We start from the raw sequence: 22,921 nt of genomic DNA, 5'->3' as shown, positions 1-22,921 counted from the left end.
CTCAAGGCTAGCGTTTTTGCCGCCAAAATGCTAGAACGCGCCGCACGTTTCGGGGTCCAAACTCCCAGACCGTGACACTAGGGAAGGGGAGGGGCAGACTGGTGGTTGAGGAAGGGGTGGTTGGTGCTTTTTAGATAATAATAATTAAAAAGTGAGATTATTAATAGAGAACCAACTAAAGATGACATCATTAAAAGCAATTTTGCCAACAAAAATAAATGAAAGGGAAACAATTAAAACAAATAAAAATAAAAATTGATACGGTAAACCAAAAAATAAATATCAAAATTGACGAGTTCAAAAGCACAATCTTTTTTACAATAATTATATGTACCGGAAAGAATCTGAAGTCATTCTCATTGAAACTTTTCAAGGTCCATCTTTCTTATCATGGTGATACAATAGTCAAAATTTACACGAATTCGTTGTACGCTTCTGTATGCACTCATCATGTATTTATCAATCTGGTCATCGTACCTCTCATATAATGCAGGAATCGTGAGAAGAATAGCAAGGGCTGCATAATCAATGGAAAAGGTAATTACGGATAGGAAATGCAAACAGTGTACCCTACTGTCCAAAAACAAGAGAAACCACCTCCTTCGAAAATTTAGGACCTCCAAGATAGAAAATAGTGCCATGAATATAATGGTAACTTACACATATAGCACAGTGTGACAATATCAGTCAAGGCTCCAAAAACAGAAATCATCAGCAGGCAGGCAGCAACTCTGAGAAATAGCCTTGAATCTTTGCCAAGAGCAACATTCCGACAAACTAAGACCAAAGAATTAATATTGTCGCGAGCAAGCTCTCCCATTTCAGATACAACTTCCTCTCTCAAATGCATATCAGGCAAAGGAGGTGCAGGTCTGTTGGATGTCAACTAATGCATAGGGTTAGAAATATGTTAATGTGTTAAACAAGCTTATATCATCATGAAATTTAACCCCCAAAATTAGAATGAAAGAATAAAAAGGGAAGTTGTTACTAGTTCTAGCTAGTCTCTATATGTTGACTGAGGACATTCCTGCTGTACAAAAGATTTTGCACTTATTTTGATATTATGATCATGAAATTTGAATTTTATTTATTTATTTATTTCCCCTCTGAAATGGTGTACTGAACAAACACCGAAGCATTCATGACTTTTGGAGCAATATTTCTGGACAAGTGCTTATTTCTGAAACAAGGAAATCTAATACCTACTTTTATAGTTATATTCTATTAGTCGAGTACTGTTATCTTTGGGTCAACCCACTCCATAACATATACTTGTAGAAAACTGTTGTACAGTTGGTTCACTTTGGCATGCACTTACTAAATCAAGTAGAATTTAGTTCTAAGGGCTATTCTTAGGAGGCGTTCGGTTGGTGTATTTTTTGAATTGGAAACGGATTCGATTAAACCAATACTGTTACCATGTGTTTGGTTTGATGAAGGCATGTTAACAATTACCATTACCTAAGGGTAATGATTACCCCTTATTTGTTACCTCTCAAAAACTTGGGGTAACAAATACCCTTTTCCTCCTCTTAACAAATACCCTTTCTATGGTTAAACCAAACAAATGAAAAGGTAATAACTAAATGATTCCTTTCCCCCCTCTTATTTGTTTCCTTTCCACTCCGTTTCCACTTTTCAAACCAAACGCCCCCTTCAAGTGATCACAGTGGGGTGGTAACAAGCTACATGTTATGCCTACCCCAAGTTTAAGCTAAGTTCAGTCTCAACAAGATTAATGAATGAGTTTGAGTGGAACCAATCTTGATAAATGAGTATCTCAACATCCACAAAGTGATCTTGGGTTGCTTTGTAGCAACAATGAATTAAATTACCAGACTAAATTCTCTAATTCTCATTTATTTTGTTTGTTAGGAATCAGGAGAAGAGACAATAAAAATTATTAACAAAGTGCAAAATTCCACTTAAAACACTGAAATGATTAAAACAACATTCAATATACTTTGGGATTGTGAAAAATATAAATTATCGTATACTTGATTATTAATTTATTTTGGAATCTTAATGAAAAATGAAAATAACTATGCATAAAAAACAGAGAATTACAAGTTAAAGATAAATAACAACCAATCATATTTACTTACGAAACATATTTATACAATGAGCTAATATAATTAGTTAGTCAAATCACTTAACACAATCAACTAACATGATCAACTATGTTTTCACTAAACACGACCTATCTAAATTAATGATTATTTGAACAAAACACAATTTCTCACTGTTGGAAAATAAATTTCATTTTATTTTTTAATTTAAAATTTAAAGATAAATTTATTTTTATAAACTTTGGATGCTCCTTTATCTTAACCCTTGATTATTTTTTGTTGCTTTGCTTAAGTTGTTTTTTTCTCCTATAATCAAGGAACAACTTAACAGTAACTTATGATAGAGAGTTGTGGAAGAATTTTAAGGATCAAGCTCTTCAAGATTTTAGCAAAATCCTTAACCTCTTTAAACGTATATAACTTATATATATATATATATATATATATATATATATATATATATATATATATATATATATATATATATATATATATATGTTGCAAATAGTTTTCGGTGAAAAAGTAAGAGAAAAAAAAAGTACACAAAATTCCTCTAAAATTAATATCAAGCAATAATATATAATTATTACGGAGCATTGGTGTAATTTGGTTCGGCGGTCTTTTGCTGCACACAATCGATCCAACGGGTTGTCGTATCTTGAGAGAGGAGCGCATTAATTTATTCAACCATTGCAGTGGGCTGTTTTCTCTATAACGCCTAGCGTGCTACGACCCAGGCTATTCCAAACTCATTCTTCATTCTACTATTATTTTATCTTTACGCTACTTGTTTTTTTATTAGAAGTTTTGTAATATTTGAAATATAATATATACTAATATACTACTATAGCCCCATATTTGTGTTTTTTTTTTTGTGAACATTGTTCTCTAACACTAACTACCGCCCCCAATCAATCTATGACATCCACATGATACATAATTGAAGAGCAGGTTCAGCTTATTTAGCATGGTAAATTCAAGTGGTAGCAGAAAATTTTGAATAATTATCTTAATAATCGAAAATTATGGGGTTGTTTGGCAATTGGCTTTTTGCCTAGCTTTTGCCTTTTAAGTTTGGTCAAACAGCCAAAAAATATGTTTGATAGTTGGCTTTTTTGTTGGCTTTTAAGCTAGCTTTTCCGCCAAAAGCCAAAAGCTAATAAGAGTAGCTTTTTTTATTGGCTTTTGGCTTGTTGGCCCACTTTATCACTAATAAACAGCTAACAATCATTAATAATTTTACCAAACACTTTTGAAAACAGCTAGCTTAACACAATAACTTAAAAAGCCAACCCATACAGCTAATACTTCCAGCTAGTCAAACAAGCCAAGCAAATAAGCCAATAGCCAACCGCCGATTGCCAAACAACCCCTATATCTTGATAGTCAAACACCATACTCTTTCATTGACTTTAACAACCATTTGAATCTGTCAACTTACCCAACCACGATAGCTCACAAAATTCTTTACCAGAAAAACTATACTCTCTTTTCCGTTCTTGTTTTTTTCTTTCTTTCATCCATTTCCCCTCTTTTCTTAGTGAAATCATCGGGTATGTCTCGTTATCTAGACTCTCGTACCTTTGTTTATCCTCATCTAGTAGGTGAAAGTCTTCCTTTCCCTCCTCCCTTGAGGGATGAATACCCTATTGATTGGAATTGCACCGTAATCGGTAGGGTCTGGGATTCTCGTGTATTTTCTATCAGTCTTATTCAGAGATTGGTGTCAAGGTTCTGGCATCTCCGAGCCCCTGTTCGAGTCTTCCCTTATGCTGTGGAACAGAACAAGAACGCGGAGGAACTTGATTCTCGAGCTTGGGTACATTTTAAAGGAAGTTTGGTTGTTCTCCAACGTACAAGGGAAGGGTCTGTTCCGCTGAACATGAATCTTCATCTTGCAGAACTTTGGGTGGTAGTTGAAGGGCTTCCTATTCGCTACTCTACTCCGAATATTGCGGCGGCTGTTCTTGCTCGTGTCGGGGATATTACTATGATTGATGGTGATACGGGTCAGTTTCCTATTCCTCGTCCTAGAGTTAGAATTTTAGTTGATTTGTCGTTACCTTTAATTGCGGGCTGTTACTTTCTTACGAATGATATTCAAGTCACGTGGATACGTTTTAAATATGAAGGTATTTTTAGATTCTGTAAAAAGTGTGGTTTTGTCGGACATGGTGACCGCACGTGTGTTAAATCTTATGCTACAATAAATTATCACTTGGAGAATCGTTTTCGTAGCATACATAATAATGGTGGACGAGTTCTTTTTGGTCCGACGGATACAAATCTTTATTCTAATGCTCTCCGTGGTATTATTCCTACTCCCGCTTTATGGACGACGGAATTATGGTTTGGTTTTCATGATGAAGAAGATCCATCCGAATTTCTGGCTGATTCTCATCCCTCAGATTATGACATCATTGGCAGCAAGCTTCCAATTCCCTCATCGGAATCTCGTTCTGGTTCTTCAGTGTCGTCTCATCATCGTCGTTCTTTATCAGCTATTCCTGGGTTGTTTCCTCCTCAGTGGAAGGTGTTTTCCGATGTAGTACAGATGAGGTGCTTCGCTGTGATTTAGAGACTAATAGAGCAATTAGAGAGCAATTGGAAGTCCCTAATCATGAGGCAAGGATGGCACCACGTGTTACACATGCAAGTAGGGAGGGGGATGAGTGGAGATATACGGGCAGCTGGGATTTGGAGCATACACGTGGTGGACAGCCCACACGTGATCAGCATGGGAGTGTGAGGCAAGTTCGGCGGCAATCTTTGTCTTCATTAGCTCATAGATTAACTCAGAATGCTTCTGGTGGACCGATTGCAAATAATGTGGCCCATTCCTCAACCAACTGGGCCTTAGATGCGTCCATTGTTTCCTCTCAGATTCACAGTCCTAGTCACGTGCCATTTAATGAATATGGTACTCATTTCAATTCTGGGTTGGGCCGTTCTGGTTTGCGAAGGCCCAATTGTGGTGTTCCTGATTATCATTTTAGTTCAAGTGATATGTCTACTCCCTCTTTCTTGGACTGTGCAGTTTCTTCAAGCCCAAACTCCATTCTAGGGTTTTCTCCTCCTCCTTTGGGTCCGAATGGCCCAAACTTTGCTGACCCATTTAGAGCAGGTCCAAGTAACTGGGCTATTTCAGCAGGTGGATCTTCTCCAGTTCAGTCCTTATCTGGCTCTTGTCCGACTGATTTCTCGGAAAAATCGATTTTACCGGCTGAATCATCTTCAACAGAATTTACTTTTGAGTCCCCTGTTCTTTCGGGGTCTCCATTGGAGAATATTTCTCTACACGACTCTATTTCTCATGATGTTGGGGATGACAAGGTGGTGCCCATGGATTGCTCTCCGCCGCAATCTCCTTCTCCTGAGCATATTTTGGTGGTTGCCGCTCCGACAACATGGCAGGGTTCATCGGCTTCTCCCACACCTGCGTCTCCGATAACAGGGCAGGGATCTCCAGCTTTATTAACGGCTTTTCACAAGTCTCCCTCCTCGTCTTCTCAAGCTAGGAAAGCTGGAATTAGGGGGGGGGGAAATATGGAAGTGGGTCGCTAATAGGTGTCCGGCAAAAAGAGCGGCACGAGATATATCACCTTCGACGCCTCCTGTTTCTATGTTGCATTATAACAAGGCTAAAGATCACGGTTGCTTTCCGTGCTTACTCCCTTACAAGAAACGTAAGGGTGGTCCATCTACTTCTGATGACAGTTCTTCTGAGGGCTCGGTGGTCTCCCAAACTAGACCATCTTCACCGGGATGAAGATAGCAGCTTGGAATTGTAGGGGTTTGGGTCAGGCGGACTCCCCTAAAATTCCGTATATTTTGTCTCTAGTCCGCTCATGTAGTTTGGATGTAGTCTTTCTTATGGAAACTATGATCTCTGTAGATAGTGTTGTTCGGAAGCTAGCATCTGTTCCTTTTTTGGGTAGTTGTGGGATAGATGCGGTAGGCCTTAGTGGTGGGTTGTTTGTTTTTTGGTTTGCTCCCTTTCAATTGGTACCGTTGTATATTTCTCAGCATATTATCCTTTGTAAATTGGTGATGGGTAATGAAATAAAGCATATCATGTTTGTGTATGGTGCTCCTCATATTATAGATAGAGTAGAGGTGTGGAATACTATTACTAGTATTCTTTCTACTATTTCAAATGTTGTTCTGTTGGGTGATTTTAATCAAGTAGAATATCTGTCTGATAAAGTGGGAGGGAGCAATAGTATTCCGGGGAGATTAGATTTTTTACAATGGCATTTGGATAATGAGCTAGTGGTTGTTCCTTTTTTGGGTCCTCAATTTACTTGGACTAATAATAGAATTGATTCGGATCCGATTTTTGAACGCCTGGACAGAGCCTATGCTTCTCTTTCTTGGATTCAGAATTACCCTGAAACAAAAGTTGTTCATCATCCCATTTTATTCTCGGATCATGCAGCAATTGTTCTCTCAGACGATTCTGATGCTAATAGAGTGTCTCGCCCGTATAGGATTGAAAATTGGTGTCTTCCGGCAGCTGAGGTTCACTCTATTATTTCTTTGGCTCTGTTGAAATTTTATGCAGGTTCTCCGATGTATTCCCTTTCTCGTAAACTGGAAGTTATAAAAGCTCTTTTGTTTACTCGGTGTATTTCCCATAAAAGGATTTGGGGCATAAATTGGAGAGCTCTTGCTATCGAGCTAAGTAATAGTGGGTCACATCTGATGTATAGGTCAGATCGTCGTTTGTTTCTCAATATGAGGAATGAGAAATTAGCTGCAGCTCAGCTTGCCTATTCTTATTGGTGTCAGAGAGCTAAGGTTCGCTGGGATGCCTCGGGGGATCGTCATTCTAAGCTTCTGTTCTCGACGGTCCAAGCTAGACGTCGTCGAAATAATACTTATTGTCTAAGAGATGCTTCTGGTGAGTGGATTTCGGATCCACACGGGATTCGTAGCAATATTTCTTCCTTTTACACGAATCTTTACACTCCTGTTTCGACGTCTTCTCTTCCAGAGTCTTCTTGGTGGGACCAATTACAGCTTCCTACTTTGTCTCAGGCTCATAAGGACCTTTTGTTTCGTCCTTTTTCCGACTCGGAAATCCAGAAGGCAATGTTTCAAATTGAGGATAATAAATCTCTTGGGCCAGATGGTTACTCTTCTGCTTTTTTTAAGCATTATTGGGATAAGGTGGGCTCTTTAGTTATTGAGGCAGTCCGATACTTTTTCGCTCATGGTTATTTGTTAAAGGAATGGAATCGGACTTTCCTGGTTTTAATTCCAAAGGTTGATCGTCCGAGTCGGTTTCTCAGTTTCGTCCTATACGACTGTGTAATGTCCTGTATAAATGCATTACAAAGTGCCTCACTAGTCGTCTTCGCCTTGTTCTTCCACTTCTGGTTTCCCCATTTCAGAATGCCTTTGTGCCTGGAAGGCTCCTGTCTGATAATGGGCTGATTGCTCACGAGGTTCTTTCTTATATGAACCACTTGAAGGCTCGGAAAAGTTTCTATGCAGCTTTAAAACTGGATATGAACAAGGCTTATGATTGTATACGGTGGGATTTTCTGATTAAGGTTCTGCAGGTTTTTAGCTTTCCGCCTTACTGGATTCACTTGATACATCAGTGTGTCTCTACTGTTTCGTATCAGATTTTGATCAATGGAGATCCCTCACCCTCTTTTCGACCTTAATGCGGTCTGCGCCAGGGTGATCCTCTTTCTTCTTATCTATTTGTTTTATGTATGGAGATTTTGTCCGCGATGCTTCGCAGAGCTGGGGATTTATCTCTTATACAAGGTATTAGGATTTCCCGGGGTGCTCCTCCGATCTCTCATCTATTCTTTGCGGATGACTCCCTTTTGTTCTTTCGTGTTTCTCCGACTTCCTGACTAGGTTATGTTGTTATTAAAGGATTTTTGTGATATGTCGGGAGAAATGGTGAATCTTCTGAAGTCCTTTGCTAAGTTTAGTCCGAATACTCCAATGGATTATCGTGAATCCTTGGCAAATAGTATGCGTCTTCATTGTATAGACTCTTTGGGTTCCTATTTAGGTCTCCCAATAGACATGGGACGCAGTAAGGTTGAGGCCTTCGGTCATCTTTTGGATTCTGTGGCAAAAAGGCTAGCGGATTTCTCTTCGCTGCGATTATCTGCAGCCTCTAAGCTGGTTATTATCAACTCGGTTCTGGTAGCTTCTTTCAACCATGTTCTGTCGGTCTTCAAGATTTCGGCTTCTATTTGTGATAGAATTGATAGTATGCTTTCTGGTGGCAATCTTCGTCTTTATCTTGAGGTTTGGCTTTTCGTTCAGCTGCCCTCCTGCATCTTCCTAAGGGTATGGGTGGGTTAGGACTTCGAAGCATCTCGTGTTTTAACTCTGCTTTGTTGGCAAAACAATGTTGGCGTATCCAACATCATCCTCAGCTTTTAGTTTCAAGAGTTCTTTCTTCCAAGTATCCCTTCCTTACTTCTTTTACGGCAGGTGGTACTCCAAGATCTTCTTGGGGATGTCGCGGTCTTATGCATGGAATGTCTGCTTTGTCTCATGGAAAGTGGGTTCCGGATCTAAGGTTCTGATTTTGGAGGATGATTGGGTTTCGGGTGGCCCTGTCGTTTTCAAGGCTTCACTAGGTGAGTCGTCAGTTCCGACTCATGTTTCTTCTATTATAAATCCGCGTACTAACGCGTGGGATACTTCCATAATACATCGCCTATTTGACCCATTGTCTGCGCAAAGGATTCTTTCTCTGGAAAGACCTAGTATTATGGATGATTTTGTCTACTGGAAATTTACGAGGGATGGGAATTTTTCCACCAAGGCTGCTTACCCCTTGCTGGTTCGTCAATCCATAGTTTCGGTGGCTAGCGTCCCGGTCTCAAATTTATGGTGGAAACAGTTTTGGGGGCTCTCTGTGCTCCCAAAGATCAAGATTTTCATCTGGAAGTTGCTGCATGATGCATTACCCCTTACTACCCTTCTCCGACAGCATGGGCTGCCGGTTTCTCCAGTTTGTGTTTTTTGCCATCAGAACTGTGAATCCACTTCTCACTTGTTCAGGGACTGTGATCTTGTTTCTACCCTGCTTGTTCATAGTCCCGTGGACTTCTCTCATACCTCGTTACGGGATAAATCTTTTGGTTCTTGGTTCACAGATACGATTACGGATTTCAGAGTAGCCAAGGATTGGCCTGGTCTTTCTTTTTTTGTTTCTTTTATGTGGGCAGTTTGGATCTCTCGCAATCACAAGGTGTTTCGTCAAGCAGTGGTTTCTCCTACTCTGATCTTGCACCTGACGGTAGAATGGGTTTCTCGAGGGGAGGAGGCTTTGACCATTTCTGAGATTCGTCATTCGGTTTGTTCCCCTTGCTTGGAGCATTCTCCTTTGAGGACAGGATGGCTTCAAAGTTCCGATTCTAATACACTTGACTGTTGCCTTTTAATCGACGGCGCCTGGAATAGTTCTGATAATACAGCTGGAATTGGTTGGATCTTTCGGGATTTTCATTCAGATTTAGTTTTGGGTGGGGGGTTAAGGGCTACCAGAGCTGGATCAGCTTTACAGGCCGAGTTTCAAGCCTGCTTGTGGGCGTTACGAATGGCTAGGCGTAGGGGGTTTGTTACGTTGCATGTCTATACGGATGATATGTCTTGCGTTTGGCTTCTGGATGCTATTAAGGATATAGTCAGGGACTATCGCCTGTAAGATTCGAAAGGTTCCTAGGTCTTGGGTTTCGCCGGCTCATTGGCTTGCGGGTCAATCTCGTCGCCGTCTCTCTATTTCGTGGTCTTTTTTATTTGTTTTTTTTTGGTTTTGTTTATTTGTTAGTTCTCTTTGTCAAAAAAAAAAAAAAAAAAAAAAAAAAAAAAAAAAAAAAAAAAAAAAAAACTATACTCTCTCCGTTCCTTAATTAGATTCCTACTTAAATTAATATCAAGCAATACTGGTGTAATTTTGTTCGGGGGTCTTTTGCTGCACACAATCGGTCCAACGGGTTGTCGTATCTTGGTAGAGGAGCGCATTATTTATTCAACCAGTGGGTCGTTTTCTCTCAAAGGATAGCGCCTAACCCAGGCTATTTCAAGCTCATTCTTGATTCTACTATTTTGGTTCATAGGATTTATTGCTCACATAGCAGAGAGAAGTCAATAAATCTTGAATCAACCAAACATTTCAATTAACAAAATAAAAAAAAATAAAAAATCAGGCAAAATTAGATGCAGCTTGATTGGTTACCTGTTCAAAAGTGATGCAGCTTTGGACCATACAAATAAGATGGTGATCAACAGCAGCAAAATACTAGAAATAAGAGATAACAGAGTGTACCCAGATTCCTCAAATACCAACCAAATTATTAATGTTAGTATTAATATTCCCATTGTAATGTTTCTTTGCCTCCATAACACCACATCAGCTACTGCTTAGCAAAAAAAAAAAAAAAAAAAAAAAAAAAACCAAAAAAAACCAAAAAAAAACACAAAAATTTAAATATGAAATGCAAAATAAGTTGAAATATCAAGAAAAAATAATGAATTTGAGTGTTACCAAACGCGCCTCCGAAGATTTCATGGATGGTTCGCTGCCTATTAAACAATCGACCTGAAGATGATCCCATGATGAAATTTAAAGAAATTAAATTTGCGGATTTCAGACTTGAATCAATTTGTAAATAGTGACAGTATAAATTATTTCATTGATTGAAGTTTTTTTTGTGTGATCGAATATAACTAACAGGGAAGAAAGTATTTGATGTAAATTTGGTAGGTGGGCAAGAATGCTAAAAAGAAAATTGAAATTTACAGCCTAAAAGTGAGCTTGAAAAATGGAAGAAAGAGGAGAAGATCGGGAAATTAGCAGAATAGCAGTTGAGTTAGGGTACATTGTACATACACTTTAGTTAGGCCCAGTGTTGGACTTTATCGGGGTATAATTGAGAGATTAGCTGGAAATAGCGTCATCCTTAATGCCGGTGATTTTTGTCCCCACCTGTCCCTCTTTGGATGACCAAGCGCCAAGCGGATCAACAGCACGCCTGTTGCCGCTACATTAGAGTGTGGTAATGTTAGACTTATTTTCTTACGTTGAAATTCAGTTCAGTTCAGTTCAGTTCGGCTAAGTTTAGTTTAATTTAGTTCAGTTTAATTCAATTCAGCTCTGTTCAGTTTAGTTTAACTCCTAATTTCCTTCTCTTATAAAATATTCAGTTCAGTTCAGCTCAGTTCAGTTCAGCTCAGCTCAGTTCAATTCAGTTCAGCTCAGCTCAGTTCAGATCAGTTCAGTTCAGTTCAGTTCAATTTAGTTCAGCTGAGTTCAGTCAATGAGAACAGACCCTTAGTACCCTCCGTTTTTTAATACTTGCTCCATTTCTCTTGGACACGCATGCCGATATTAATCTTTGATCACTTATATATTTAATTACCACTAAGTATAAATTCTAACAATTGTAAATTAATAATCTATTCATTGAGATGATTCCAACAAGTACCCACAATACTATTCTTTTTCTTATGTATAAATCTCAAACATTTGTCAAACTAGGAAAAATGAATAGTGCAAAAAATAGAGATGGAGCAAGTATTTAAAAACGGAGGGAGTACTTATTAAATCCCGACGTGTTTTAATAAGTATTACACTTTTTTTTGGTAAAAAACTAAACTCCGTCCGTTTCAATGAGAAAGTCCCATATGGAATCAATCAAATAAAATAAGAAAGTAAGAATATTTGGAATCTAACATTAAAGTCAAAAACAATTCATAAATAGTTTTGCCTTATTTAAATTGTTTGGATTTTTTTAGGAAACCATCAAACATAATTGCATAATTCAAGGGAATAATTTCTTTACTTAAAGTCATGTCATCAATTCATAATCGATTAACTAAACCAATCTAAATTTAGGGCATGTTCACATTTACTGAACTGAACTAAACTGAACTGAACTGATTGGAGATGAACTAAACTGAACTGATTGGAGCTGAACTGAACTGAGCTGAACTGAATATTTTATAAGAAAGGAAAATTAGGAGCTGAACAGAACTGAACTGATTGGAGCTGAACTGAATTGATTGGAGCTAAACTGAACTAAACTGAAATTAAGTAAATATGAACATGCCCTTAATATGTATAAAATAAGAAATAAAAACTAAGTTAAAAATGGAATACATTCAATATGGGTAGATATTTTTGAAAGACCCAAAATATTATATGGATTTAACAAATTGAGACAAAGGGAGTATTAAAATATTACATCTCTCTCCTCTCATAGTCACCACCCAAGTTCATTACCACTTTTTTTTCCTCTCACATTCATTACTTTTTTAATAAAATATTAACCCCACTATCTTTCTTTTACAATTTTAATCTTCCAACTACCCCACTTACTCCTTATTTAATTTAAGGCATTAAATTGCCTAAAATCATGTGTTGATCAAACTGTAAGACCCTGTTCTCTTCACCTTTAAAAAATAATATTAAGTAAAAATAATTTCATTTCAGTAAAAATAAGTTCAATTCAGTAAAATTAATTTCAGTTCAGTAAAAATAATTTTAGTTTTGTAAAAATAGGTTCAGTGTAGTAAAATTCAGTTTTCTTAAAGAAGATTTATAATAGAAAATCAATAAAAATAATTTTTGTTCAGCAAAAGTAATTTCGGTTCAGTAATATTAATTTAAACTCAGTAAAAATAATTTAACTTCATCAAATATAATTTTGTTTCAGTAAAAATAATTTTAGTTCAGCAAAAATAAGGTGAAGAGAACGTGACCTAACACTAAAAAAACACGGAAGGAATACTTGAAATTTACTTGCTCCATATTTATTTATTTTATAACTAATGAATTAAATGGCACTCTCTCTGTTTTGTAATTATTACAATAGTAGATTTTGTACAAAGTTTTTAGAAATATATAGGGCAAATATTATAATATAAATTATAATTATTCTAGTTATAATTAGTTTTTAGTATGAGAAAATAATTACAAAACTAATAATGTGAATTAGTAGTACTATTAAGTTGGGTTGGTACTTGGTACTTTGGTAGGAGAGAAATAATAAAACATTTAGGTAAATGAAGTTAGTGGGGAAAAAAATAATGAAATAGTAGTAGAATTTTATCAAATTAGAAAGTATAACAATTATTATAAAACAAATTGTAAGTTAAATGTTTTACCTTAGTTACAAAATAGAAGGAGTTGAATACTACCACAATTTCTTATTTTTTATAATGAAAAATGGAGGTAGTAATAGTATTGTTTCCGCACACAAAAGTGTGATAGTCACGGTGATAGGTTGTCATACACTATAATGAATATTTCAAGCCATCCCACACTTGAGCCTCACTGTGATCATACACTTAAGCATGGTGACGTGCAAAGGGAAGGAAGCTAGAGTAAAAGAGTTGCCAACAAGTTTTAGGAACTTGTAAACTGTTCACAGGCTGAAGGTTACACCCCTTAACGATCCAGGAGATCGTTAACTCTAATAGGTCTGGAACCATGACTGGAAGTTCGGGGATGAAGGTACAAATCCAACCTAAAAGAGATTGAACTTGCCCTAAAAATAGGCCTCTACTTTATTCTTCTCGTATTCATGTGCGTTTTCTAACTAACATGCAATCAATAGATTAACCCTAAAGTTGTTTATCTATGTTAGTTGAATATTAATGCAGAAACAAAACTATTATTGGCGATCACTTAAATTATAGTCATATTAGCCTAAATAAGACTATTAATATCTTATTAAGCGTAATTACAAGTACAAATTCCCTTTAAACATGCATAAAAGGCGTGATCAAGCAATTACAATAAATAATATAAATCAAGCAACATAATAACAATCATAATCATAATAATTACAATAATTATAATAACAATCATAATTAAAATAATCATTTTAAAGCATAATATTATTAGCAAGATCCTAGGCATGATACTAACAAGATTAATAACAAACCCTAGCATGTCACTAAACAATAAAAATCAAAGTTTTAGCCCTAACATGATACTAACTTGATAGAAGGAAAGAATAGGAAGCATCATAGAAACGTACATGATATTAGAAATATTATTTAACCCTAAACATGGTACTAAGAAGTAATAAATGCATCCTAATATGATACTAAGAATCAATAAAATAATCTAAGCATGATTTCTATATCAAAAGATCAATAAAACTATTAAAGTACTTAATTCGATGCCTCGTACCTCTTTCTAATAACAAAATACACACGTTAATAAGTTCAAGGAAAAGTATAAACAAAACAATTAAATTAAGGAATAATAATAGAGATTTGGGACCAAACCCTGAGATATATCGAACCTTTCACGTCTAGGGAGAAGGCAACTTCAAACTTGGCTAGGTGTTTTTAGGACTAATGAGTGAGGAAATTTGAAAGAAGGAAGGTTTAGAAAAAGAAAAGAGAGAGAGAAAGATTTTTTTTTTTTTTTTTTGACAACAACAAAAGTAGACAAAACTAAACATTAAAGCTATGTAAATTGACCCTACAACTATTCGCAATGTCATGAGCCTTAGCAACCTGTTCTCTTTCAACTTTCCAAATGATTCAAGTTGTAAACTGTCGTCCCACATGTAGCAGCTCTTGCGTCGTCCACATGAGCCGCATTTCGCGTCGTTTAGGATATTGGATTAAATGGATTGGGGCCAACGAGTCGGTGAACAAAAGAATTTTCTAGTATCCTTTCACTTCTGCCCACTTTAGCGCAGCTACACATGCCATAACTTCCGCATGTAGAGAAGAGTGGGCTTTTCCATAGGTTCCACCCCCTTCCATATAGGATATTTGGTCTTCTGAATATGCCCATCCTGTACCCGCCATCCTATTCCGCTTTAGCCAGGAGCCATCAGCCATTATAGTTACCTCCAATCTAGCATTTGTTGGGTGATTAATATCTTCCCTTTTGCAACCAATGTTCACCCTTTCAAAACTTGGCGGTGCGCCACTATCGGCACTTACCTTGCCATTGACCCCAACCCCCTCACCCACTCTTTGCCAAACAGATAATTGTTGCATCGCCGTATTGTAGTTTCTAAACAAATCCGTGAGACATCCTCCCTGATTACTGAAGATCCTCCCATTTCTAGTCAACAAGATACTCCAAAGGACCCCTATAAAGGTCCCTACTCGTTCACTTCTTTTTCCATCCTCGCTATGAAAAAGCAGGATATAATTCTGAATCCAGTGTCCAAAAGGAGTAGATTCATCAATTTCAGACGAGATATTCAAAGAACAGTTTGCCCAAGCATACCTCCCAAAAGAGCACATCCTAAAAAGATGTTGTTGGTCTTCCTCTGCCATACCACAAGAATCACAATAAACATCTATATCTATCCCTCTTTTGACTAGGTTGGACTTGACAACCAACCCATTCATGACTAGCTTCCAGAGAAACAAGCTCCACTTTGGTGGAATATTGAGCTTCCATAATATCCTGAAAAAATTAGTGTCAGAGAAAACATCCTGTTGCAGAAAGTTGTTCATTAGAAAGGCATAACCCGTCTTAACAGTGTAGATTCCAGGCGGATGCCCCCCCCCCCAATAAAGCACATCCTGCTCCTCGTTCGCAGGCAACTCCATTTCTAAAATTTCCTGGGCAGTACTCCATTCTAACCTTTCCCTAATGATATCAGCGTTCCAAGATCTTGTTTCTGGGGAAATCAAGTCTTTCACTTTCCCCGAACCAAACCCCCGTAGTAGATGGCTCGATTTAAAAACAGGAGTTGAGCCTTGCACCCATCTCATATTTTCAACTTTCACCCATTCACCATTGCCTATCTTCCAATGATACCCTCCGACCATTTATTTGCCACATTAAAAAGACCCTGTCTACCCCAAGAAGCATTACCACGAAGATACGATCTAGAACCTCCTACACATAGAGAGGACACTCATAAATAGGATCAAGAGAGCGAGCCACCAACAGCTGGGGGTGACAATGCATTCGGTCACCTGTTTAAACAAAAGAGCATCATTCAAACAGACCATAGACCTTATGCCTAGGCCTCCCATTCCTTTCGGTCATTGAATAATCTCCCTTTTTACTCAATGCATGCCCTTTTCTCCCCTCAAACCCCACCAAAACCTAGCAATCAAAGAGTCAATTCTATTTGTAATCGAGATTGGCAACTTGAAACATTTCATCACATGAGAAGAAATCCTAATGAGAACACTGTTAATCAAGATTAATTTTACCGATTGTGACAAGTTGAGAGATGCCCAAGAGAGTATTCTAGCAGCAACCTTGTCCACCAAGTACTTGAAAGTGTCCATTTTCCTTGTCGTAAAGTCAATTGGAGCACCCAAATGTCTATCCAGTACCTGTACTTGACCAATGTTCAACACTGCCTTAAGACCCTCCACTTCTTCCATTCGAGCTAGCTTGCTAAATTTGACAAAGGATTTACTCAAGTTGAGCTGTTGCCCCGAGATGTCCCCGAAGCTCTCGAGGATATCCACCACATTTTTGCAAGACTCCAAAGTTGCATTGAAAGAAAACCATTGCATCATCAGCAAAAAACAAATGTGAAATAGAAGGCGATCGACGAGTAACCCAAAGCCCTTTAATCAAGTTAATATCTTCCGCCACTTAAAACATTCGCGATAAAATATCCATGCAGAATAAGAAAAGATACGGTGAGAGTGGATCCCCTTGCCGCAAACCACAATCTGGCTTGAACATCTCCGAGACCTGACCATTAATAAGGATCTTGTATGAGATAGTTGAGATACATTCTGAAACCCATTGTATCCAAACCCCCGGGAAACCATATGCCATAAGAACCCTCAAGAGGAAAGTCTAGTTCACACGATCATAAGCTTTAGACATATCCAACTTTATCACAGCTTTGGTAGAATCTCCATTACTAGTATTAACCAGATGCAATAACTCATGGCTCATCATCACATTATCCTCTATATATCTACCTAGCACAAAAGCATGCTGATATTATGAAATTAGACCAGGAAAAAACGTTTTCATTCTATTAACCATACATTTAGCTATGCATTTGTAGATAATATTGCATAAACTAATCGGTCGAAACTGTGTTGGCAGTTCCGGGCAATCATAACAAGAAGGGAGGCATTAAATTCCTTTAAAAGATGCCCTGTAGAGAAAAAGGACTGCATCGACTCCACAACCGAGCTGCCCACCACCTCCCAGTGCCGGTGAAATTTTTTTGCTATATAGCCATCCTGTCCTGGCGCCTTTAGATTATGAATAGAGAACATCGCTTTCCATATCTATAGGTGCGAGAACGGTCGTATTAATAAAGATGCATCCTCCGGTGCAATAGAAGGTAGATCCAAATCCCTTAGCACTAAATCAACCTTATCAATCATAATGTCAACAAAAACCATCGGTGGATTATATACCTCCCACAAAGTATCCCGAATGAGTTGTTCTAAATTCTTCTGACCATGAACCTAAACTTCATCCTCCTTCCTTAAGGTAACAATCTCCCTCCGTTGTTTGCGTTGCTTCACTCTACCATACATCATTTTGGAAGACATATCACCTTCCTTGATCCACCTATCCTTCATTCTTTGTTTCTAACATTTAAACTCCAAACCACTCTTACTGTTAGTCTCATTAATCGCAGTAATATAGCTATGACCTTGCTCTAGAGTAGTTATTCCACCCCATTGGTCATGAAGTTCAGTAGAGTACCTCTTCCAGTTTATACCCCTGTAGGGAATAATTTCAAGCCTTTAAATCCCACTAGCTCGAACCCCACTGTGATCATACACTAAAGTACGGTGGCGTCCAAAAGGGAAGAAGATAGAGCAAAAGAGTCGCCAACAAGTTTTTTAGGAACTTGTAAACCATTCACGAGGTGAAGGTTACACCCCTTAACGATCCAAGAGATCGTCAAATCCATAAGGTCTTGAACCAAATAAGGGTTCGGGGATGAAGGTACAAATCCAACCTAAAATAGATTGAACCTGCCCTAATAATAGGCCTCTACTTTATTCTGATCGTATTCATGTGCGCTTTCTAATTAACATGCAATCAATAGGATCAACCCTAAATCTGTTTATCTATGTTGGTTGAATTTAATGCACAAATAAATCTATTATTGGCGATCACTTGAATTATAATCACATTAACCCTAAACAAGATAATTAATTATCTTATTAAGCGTGATTACAAGTACAAATTCCCTTTAAACATGCATAAAGGATGTGATCAAGCAATAAATAAAATAATCATCAAGCAACATAATAATCATAATCATGAATAATAATTATAATAATCATAATCATAATATCATCAAAATAATAATAATAATAATAATAATAATAACAATAATAATAATAATAATAATAATAATAATAACAATTATAATCATAATCATGTTCATGTTAATATTAAAGCATAATAAAAAAAAAGCAAGATCCTAGGCATGACACTAACAAGATTAATAACAAACCCTAGCATGTCACTAAGCAATAAAAATCAAATCTTTAATCCTAACATGATACTAACAATCATAAATATTAGGAAGAATATAGGAAGCATCGCAGGAATCATATTTAATATTAAAATTACCCTAGACATGATACTAGGAATATCATAATAACAGTATAAACATGGTTTCTACATCATAAAATCAATAAATCAATTAAAGTACTTACTTTGATGCCTCGTACCTCTTTCTAATAACAAAATACACACATTAGTAACTTCAAGGAAAATAATAAACAACAATTAAATTAAATAATTGAAATAGAGATTTGGGACCAAACCCTTAGAAATTAAACCTTTCACGTCTAGGGCGAAGGCAACTTCGAATATGGCTAGGTGTTTCTAGGTCTTGCGAATGTGGAATTTTGTATGTGAAAACAAAGTTTGAATTAAGGAAAGAGAGAGAGAGAGAGAGAGAGAGAGAGAGAGAGAATAATCAAGAAAATCTTGATGAGAGTTCGTGAGAATTGGTGAATGATAGATGTAGATGATGATAATTGGTGAATCAAAACGGAGTTTTTAAATACGTTATTTATAGAAAAAATCCACCAAAAAGATAAATTAACAAAACAGAGTCTGACGCTCAGGAAACAGGGTTGGCGCCAACCCTGGCTAGCTGGCTCCAGGCACCACCACTAGCGCCAGGCGCCAATGGCTAGCGCTAGGCGCCAGGCCTGGTTCCAGGCGCCAAGGCCTGGGGTTAGGCGCCAAGCCTGATACCAACGCGTTTTCGAAAATCCGATAAGTTTACCGTACTGGAGGATAAAATAATATAATTTCCTCAAAAATGCTATTTGATTTTGATTAAAACTCTAAAAAGTCAACAAAAGTCAATTTATCAATGCTAATTGAATTAGGAATGAAAAGAACCTTCTAGAAGAATCTAGAAGACTAAAACCATTCCTAATTGCATAAGGAATGATAAATCATATTAGGCCCTCCCCTAGATCATTGGGTCGTACATAAAGCTCAAACCGGGCCCAGTTTGGTAAATTGGCCATAACTTCCTCAATATTCATCGAAATTGGGCTTATAATATATAGTTGGAAAGGTCTGTGCAAGCCCCATCCAACTACACTACTATTGGACCCATATCATGGACCAACCAAACTGGATTGGCTGTTTTCTCAAAATAAGTTTTCCAAAACAGGGAGAAGAGAAAAGAAATAAAAACTATCCGCAACACTAGACCTTTCCACACTTTCGTTTCATTCGATTATGATTCGACGTGAAATGTACTCATCACTGGGTTTGGTTTTTGGGAGACACAAATGGGTGTGTACAGAAGCCCCCACTTTGACTGAGCTTGGAGAAACGCTGGTTTCGAAAACAAAAGTCAAAGTATTGATAGGGACGGAGAATGATTCAGAACGTTCTGCGATCCTAAATCAGTCTTGCAACACCGATACCTGCAAAACTAGCATTAGTTAAACAGATAAAAGAGTTAAGAAACGCGTATCTTGTACCGTCGAGCACACATCTCTGAAAGTAACCGATTGTTGCTGTATCCTTGTTTTGATGACTTCCTGCAAGCTAGAGAATGCTATCCCGCTTGAAAACCGCTACGCCTGTAACTGCTTCCAAATTAGAAGATTTCTTCGCCTGAAACTATCCTCCTCCGTATTGATAATATTCCACGTCGAAGGGAATACCATCGAAGATTATTTCTCTTGAAACAATCTTCATCCGCGTTGGTAATATTCCACATCCTAGGGAATACTATCGAAGATTATTTCTCTCGTAACAATCCTCAGTTGTTTGTGACAACTCTCCACAATCTAGGGAACGCCACCACCTTGATGTTTCGATGTTCTGAACAAAGAGCTTCTTTTTGATATGACTCAATTTCCGCTGTGATAGTCTTCGAAAAGATTACTGCTTCTTAATGTTTTCTATGCCAGTACGTCGGCGCTTCCGTTGCTTTGAATCTGTATGTCGGTGCTTTTGCTGTGATGACAATCCTCTTTTCTTTGGGAATAGTTGCAATCATAACTCTTGTATGATGTATGACAATCCGATTTAGGGAAAGTTGTCAATGCTTCGTAACAATCCATCCTTGGAAATTTTGCCACGATGAAGCGACAATTCGTATCTCGGAAAATTTGCCAAAATCCAATTTTTGGAAAAGTTGCCAATGCTTCGTAACAATCTTTCATAAGAACTTTGCTACGATCGACAATCCATGTCTTGGAATATAACTCTTGAAAGCAATCCATCTTGGAAATTTGCCAACTCTTATGCAACAATCCTTTTAGGAAAATATTGCCACAATTGACAATCCGCGTCTTGGAACATTTGCAAAAAAGAGTCGACCGAAATCCACTTCGGAAAATTCGCCACTTGCTGAAATGAATGACAATCCACGTTGAGGAACTTTTGCCAAAATTTATGATGAGTAGAGACCTACGACAATCCTTTGGGAAATTTTTCCATAGGGAACTGGGTGTTTGACAATCCAATCTCGGAAAACTTGCCAACGAGCCGATGAATGTATGACAATCCGAACTTGGAAAAACTTGCCAAACAAAGAAGGAGCACGACAATCCACGCTTGGAAACTTTGCTAGAGATGACAATCCAATCTTGGAAAAATTGTCGTTGAAGAAGATGCACGACAATCCATTTTTGGAAATATTGTCAGTTGGGGATGACAATCCAATTTTTGGAAAACTTTGTCGTTTAATAAGAATGCACGACAATCCATATTTGGAAACATTGTCGTTTAAGTGCTTGCTTTTGAACTGATGCTTTGATGCTTGTGATGAGCCAATACTTAGGCGCTTAAGCTAAGTGAGACGATCCTTCGTCAGGTCGATCACTTAGACTGTAATCAAATCGACTACTCAATCATGTCAAATTGCTTATAGGGGCTAACTGGCGTACCAAGGATCCCGAAATTACTGTATGAAGTCGAAATCACCTTTCTGAGAGGCTTCGAGTCCTGTCGTTGCTGAGATATTTCTGGCGCTAAGAATTGACTCTGTCACCGAACGCTGTGATAGGGTCTTCCCTGTTCTGCTGCACCTGTATCTATTCTTGACTATAGAACTTTGCTAATTTCTTTAATTATCTTAGGGTTGACCTAAGGCTTAAAACTATCTTGTGATTGACTGACTCGAGGTTGACTCGACTCGAAGTGAAATGACACGTGTGACTCATGACCCGTGTGTGCATTGTGTTGATTATGCGACTCGAAAATGCAAAAAAGCAAAAACTTTCCGTCATTTTTGTGGAGGGTACCGACTTTCTTCCGAAAAAGAAAGGCCTGAAAAAGAATCGAAAGTTTGAAGATGCGTGTTGAATGAGCTAAGTCAGATGTCGTTTGATGCTATCTCTCAAGGTGCAAGGATTAATCCATCCTAGGCTATCTCAACTGTTGACTCCATGATGAAAGCATTTGGGTAACTTAGGCGCGGAGGCTAAGCACTTCATACTTCGATGCAATGATGATTATGATTGATGGGTGATGTTGATATGACAAGGCATGCTTCATCGTTATGATTTCATGATAAAGGGATCCTAAGGGAAGTATATTTGGTCATGTATCTGTGATGTGTGTGAAAGTGACACTAAAGTTAGGTCGCAAGAGCTAAGTGTGTGGAAAATATTATTATTAGAAGAGTCAAATGATGGTGACTCTTAGGCTAGGTAAGCTAATGATATAGGGATCAAGCCCCCAAGTCTAGCTCTAAATGAATAGGGATGAGCATAGGGAATCCCTTGATATGATCATGGTGTGAGTGTGTGAATGTGAATATGAATGCATGTTTATTACGGCCGCACCTCGATGTGGGGTTTCCTACGTATCCGTTAGGAATCAGGCCGAACGTAGCTCTAGCCGAACCACGCACAAGTATGTATACCTCAAAAAGGTCTTTTTAAGGGTTGTAAAGTGGTTAGGCTAAAGGTTTGAAAGAAGAAGGGGATAAAGGCTCAAGACCCTAGATAAGCCCCCAAGGTGTGCAATCTTGTTTTTGAATCTTTGTATTTTTATGCTTGAGTTCCTACTCTTTTTTTAGCTCTTTTTGCTTTAGCATCTATTTTATTTTTATAAGTGTGGGAAATCCCGATCATGCGGTCTATCACTCACTTGGCATTCATGTTTCTCAGGCACGATACCGAGCACTCGATAAGAGACGCAATTTGAGACGTGTTCTTATCGAAGATATTTTCATATCAAAGACATTGGAACACTTGCCCTTTTGTACACTTGTATTTATTTATTTTTGCTATTTTAATCTTTTGAATTTTCTCAAGCTTTCTTTAGAATTGCATAAGTTACACACCATCCCATCCCAAGGTTAGATAAATGTAGGTTAAAAAAAAGAAAGGTATATCGTTAGACGAGGCTCAAAGTGGTTTATGAAGAAAGGATTGCATATTCG

The 22,921-nt window shown here is 37.7% G+C and overlaps 2 protein-coding genes across 2 annotated transcripts; both read right to left on the bottom strand.

The window, feature by feature from the left end:
• Positions 1–229: 229 nt before the first annotated feature.
• Positions 230–10,987, bottom strand: LOC110724128 (reticulon-like protein B12). The gene is made up of 4 exons (XM_021903519.1): positions 10,603–10,987; positions 10,294–10,474; positions 661–872; positions 230–517 (listed from the first exon to the last, which is right to left on the bottom strand). Exons 1-4 carry the CDS (start codon positions 10,670–10,672, stop codon positions 357–359), a joined length of 624 nt encoding a protein of 207 aa, XP_021759211.1. The 5' UTR covers positions 10,673–10,987; the 3' UTR covers positions 230–356.
• A 3,754-nt stretch (positions 10,988–14,741) lies between these two features.
• Positions 14,742–15,647, bottom strand: LOC110723989. Its single transcript, XM_021903403.1, has one exon. The coding sequence runs from the start codon at positions 15,645–15,647 to the stop codon at positions 14,742–14,744; it is 906 nt and encodes a 301-aa protein (XP_021759095.1).
• Between the last annotated feature and the right edge of the window lie 7,274 nt (positions 15,648–22,921).

The sequence above is a fragment of the Chenopodium quinoa genome, unplaced genomic scaffold, assembly GCF_001683475.1.
Source record: "Chenopodium quinoa cultivar QQ74 unplaced genomic scaffold, ASM168347v1, whole genome shotgun sequence".
NCBI classification, from domain to species: domain Eukaryota; kingdom Viridiplantae; phylum Streptophyta; class Magnoliopsida; order Caryophyllales; family Amaranthaceae; genus Chenopodium; species Chenopodium quinoa.
The sequence above is the reverse complement of the archived record's forward strand: the minus strand, read 5'-3'. Positions and strand labels throughout refer to the sequence as shown.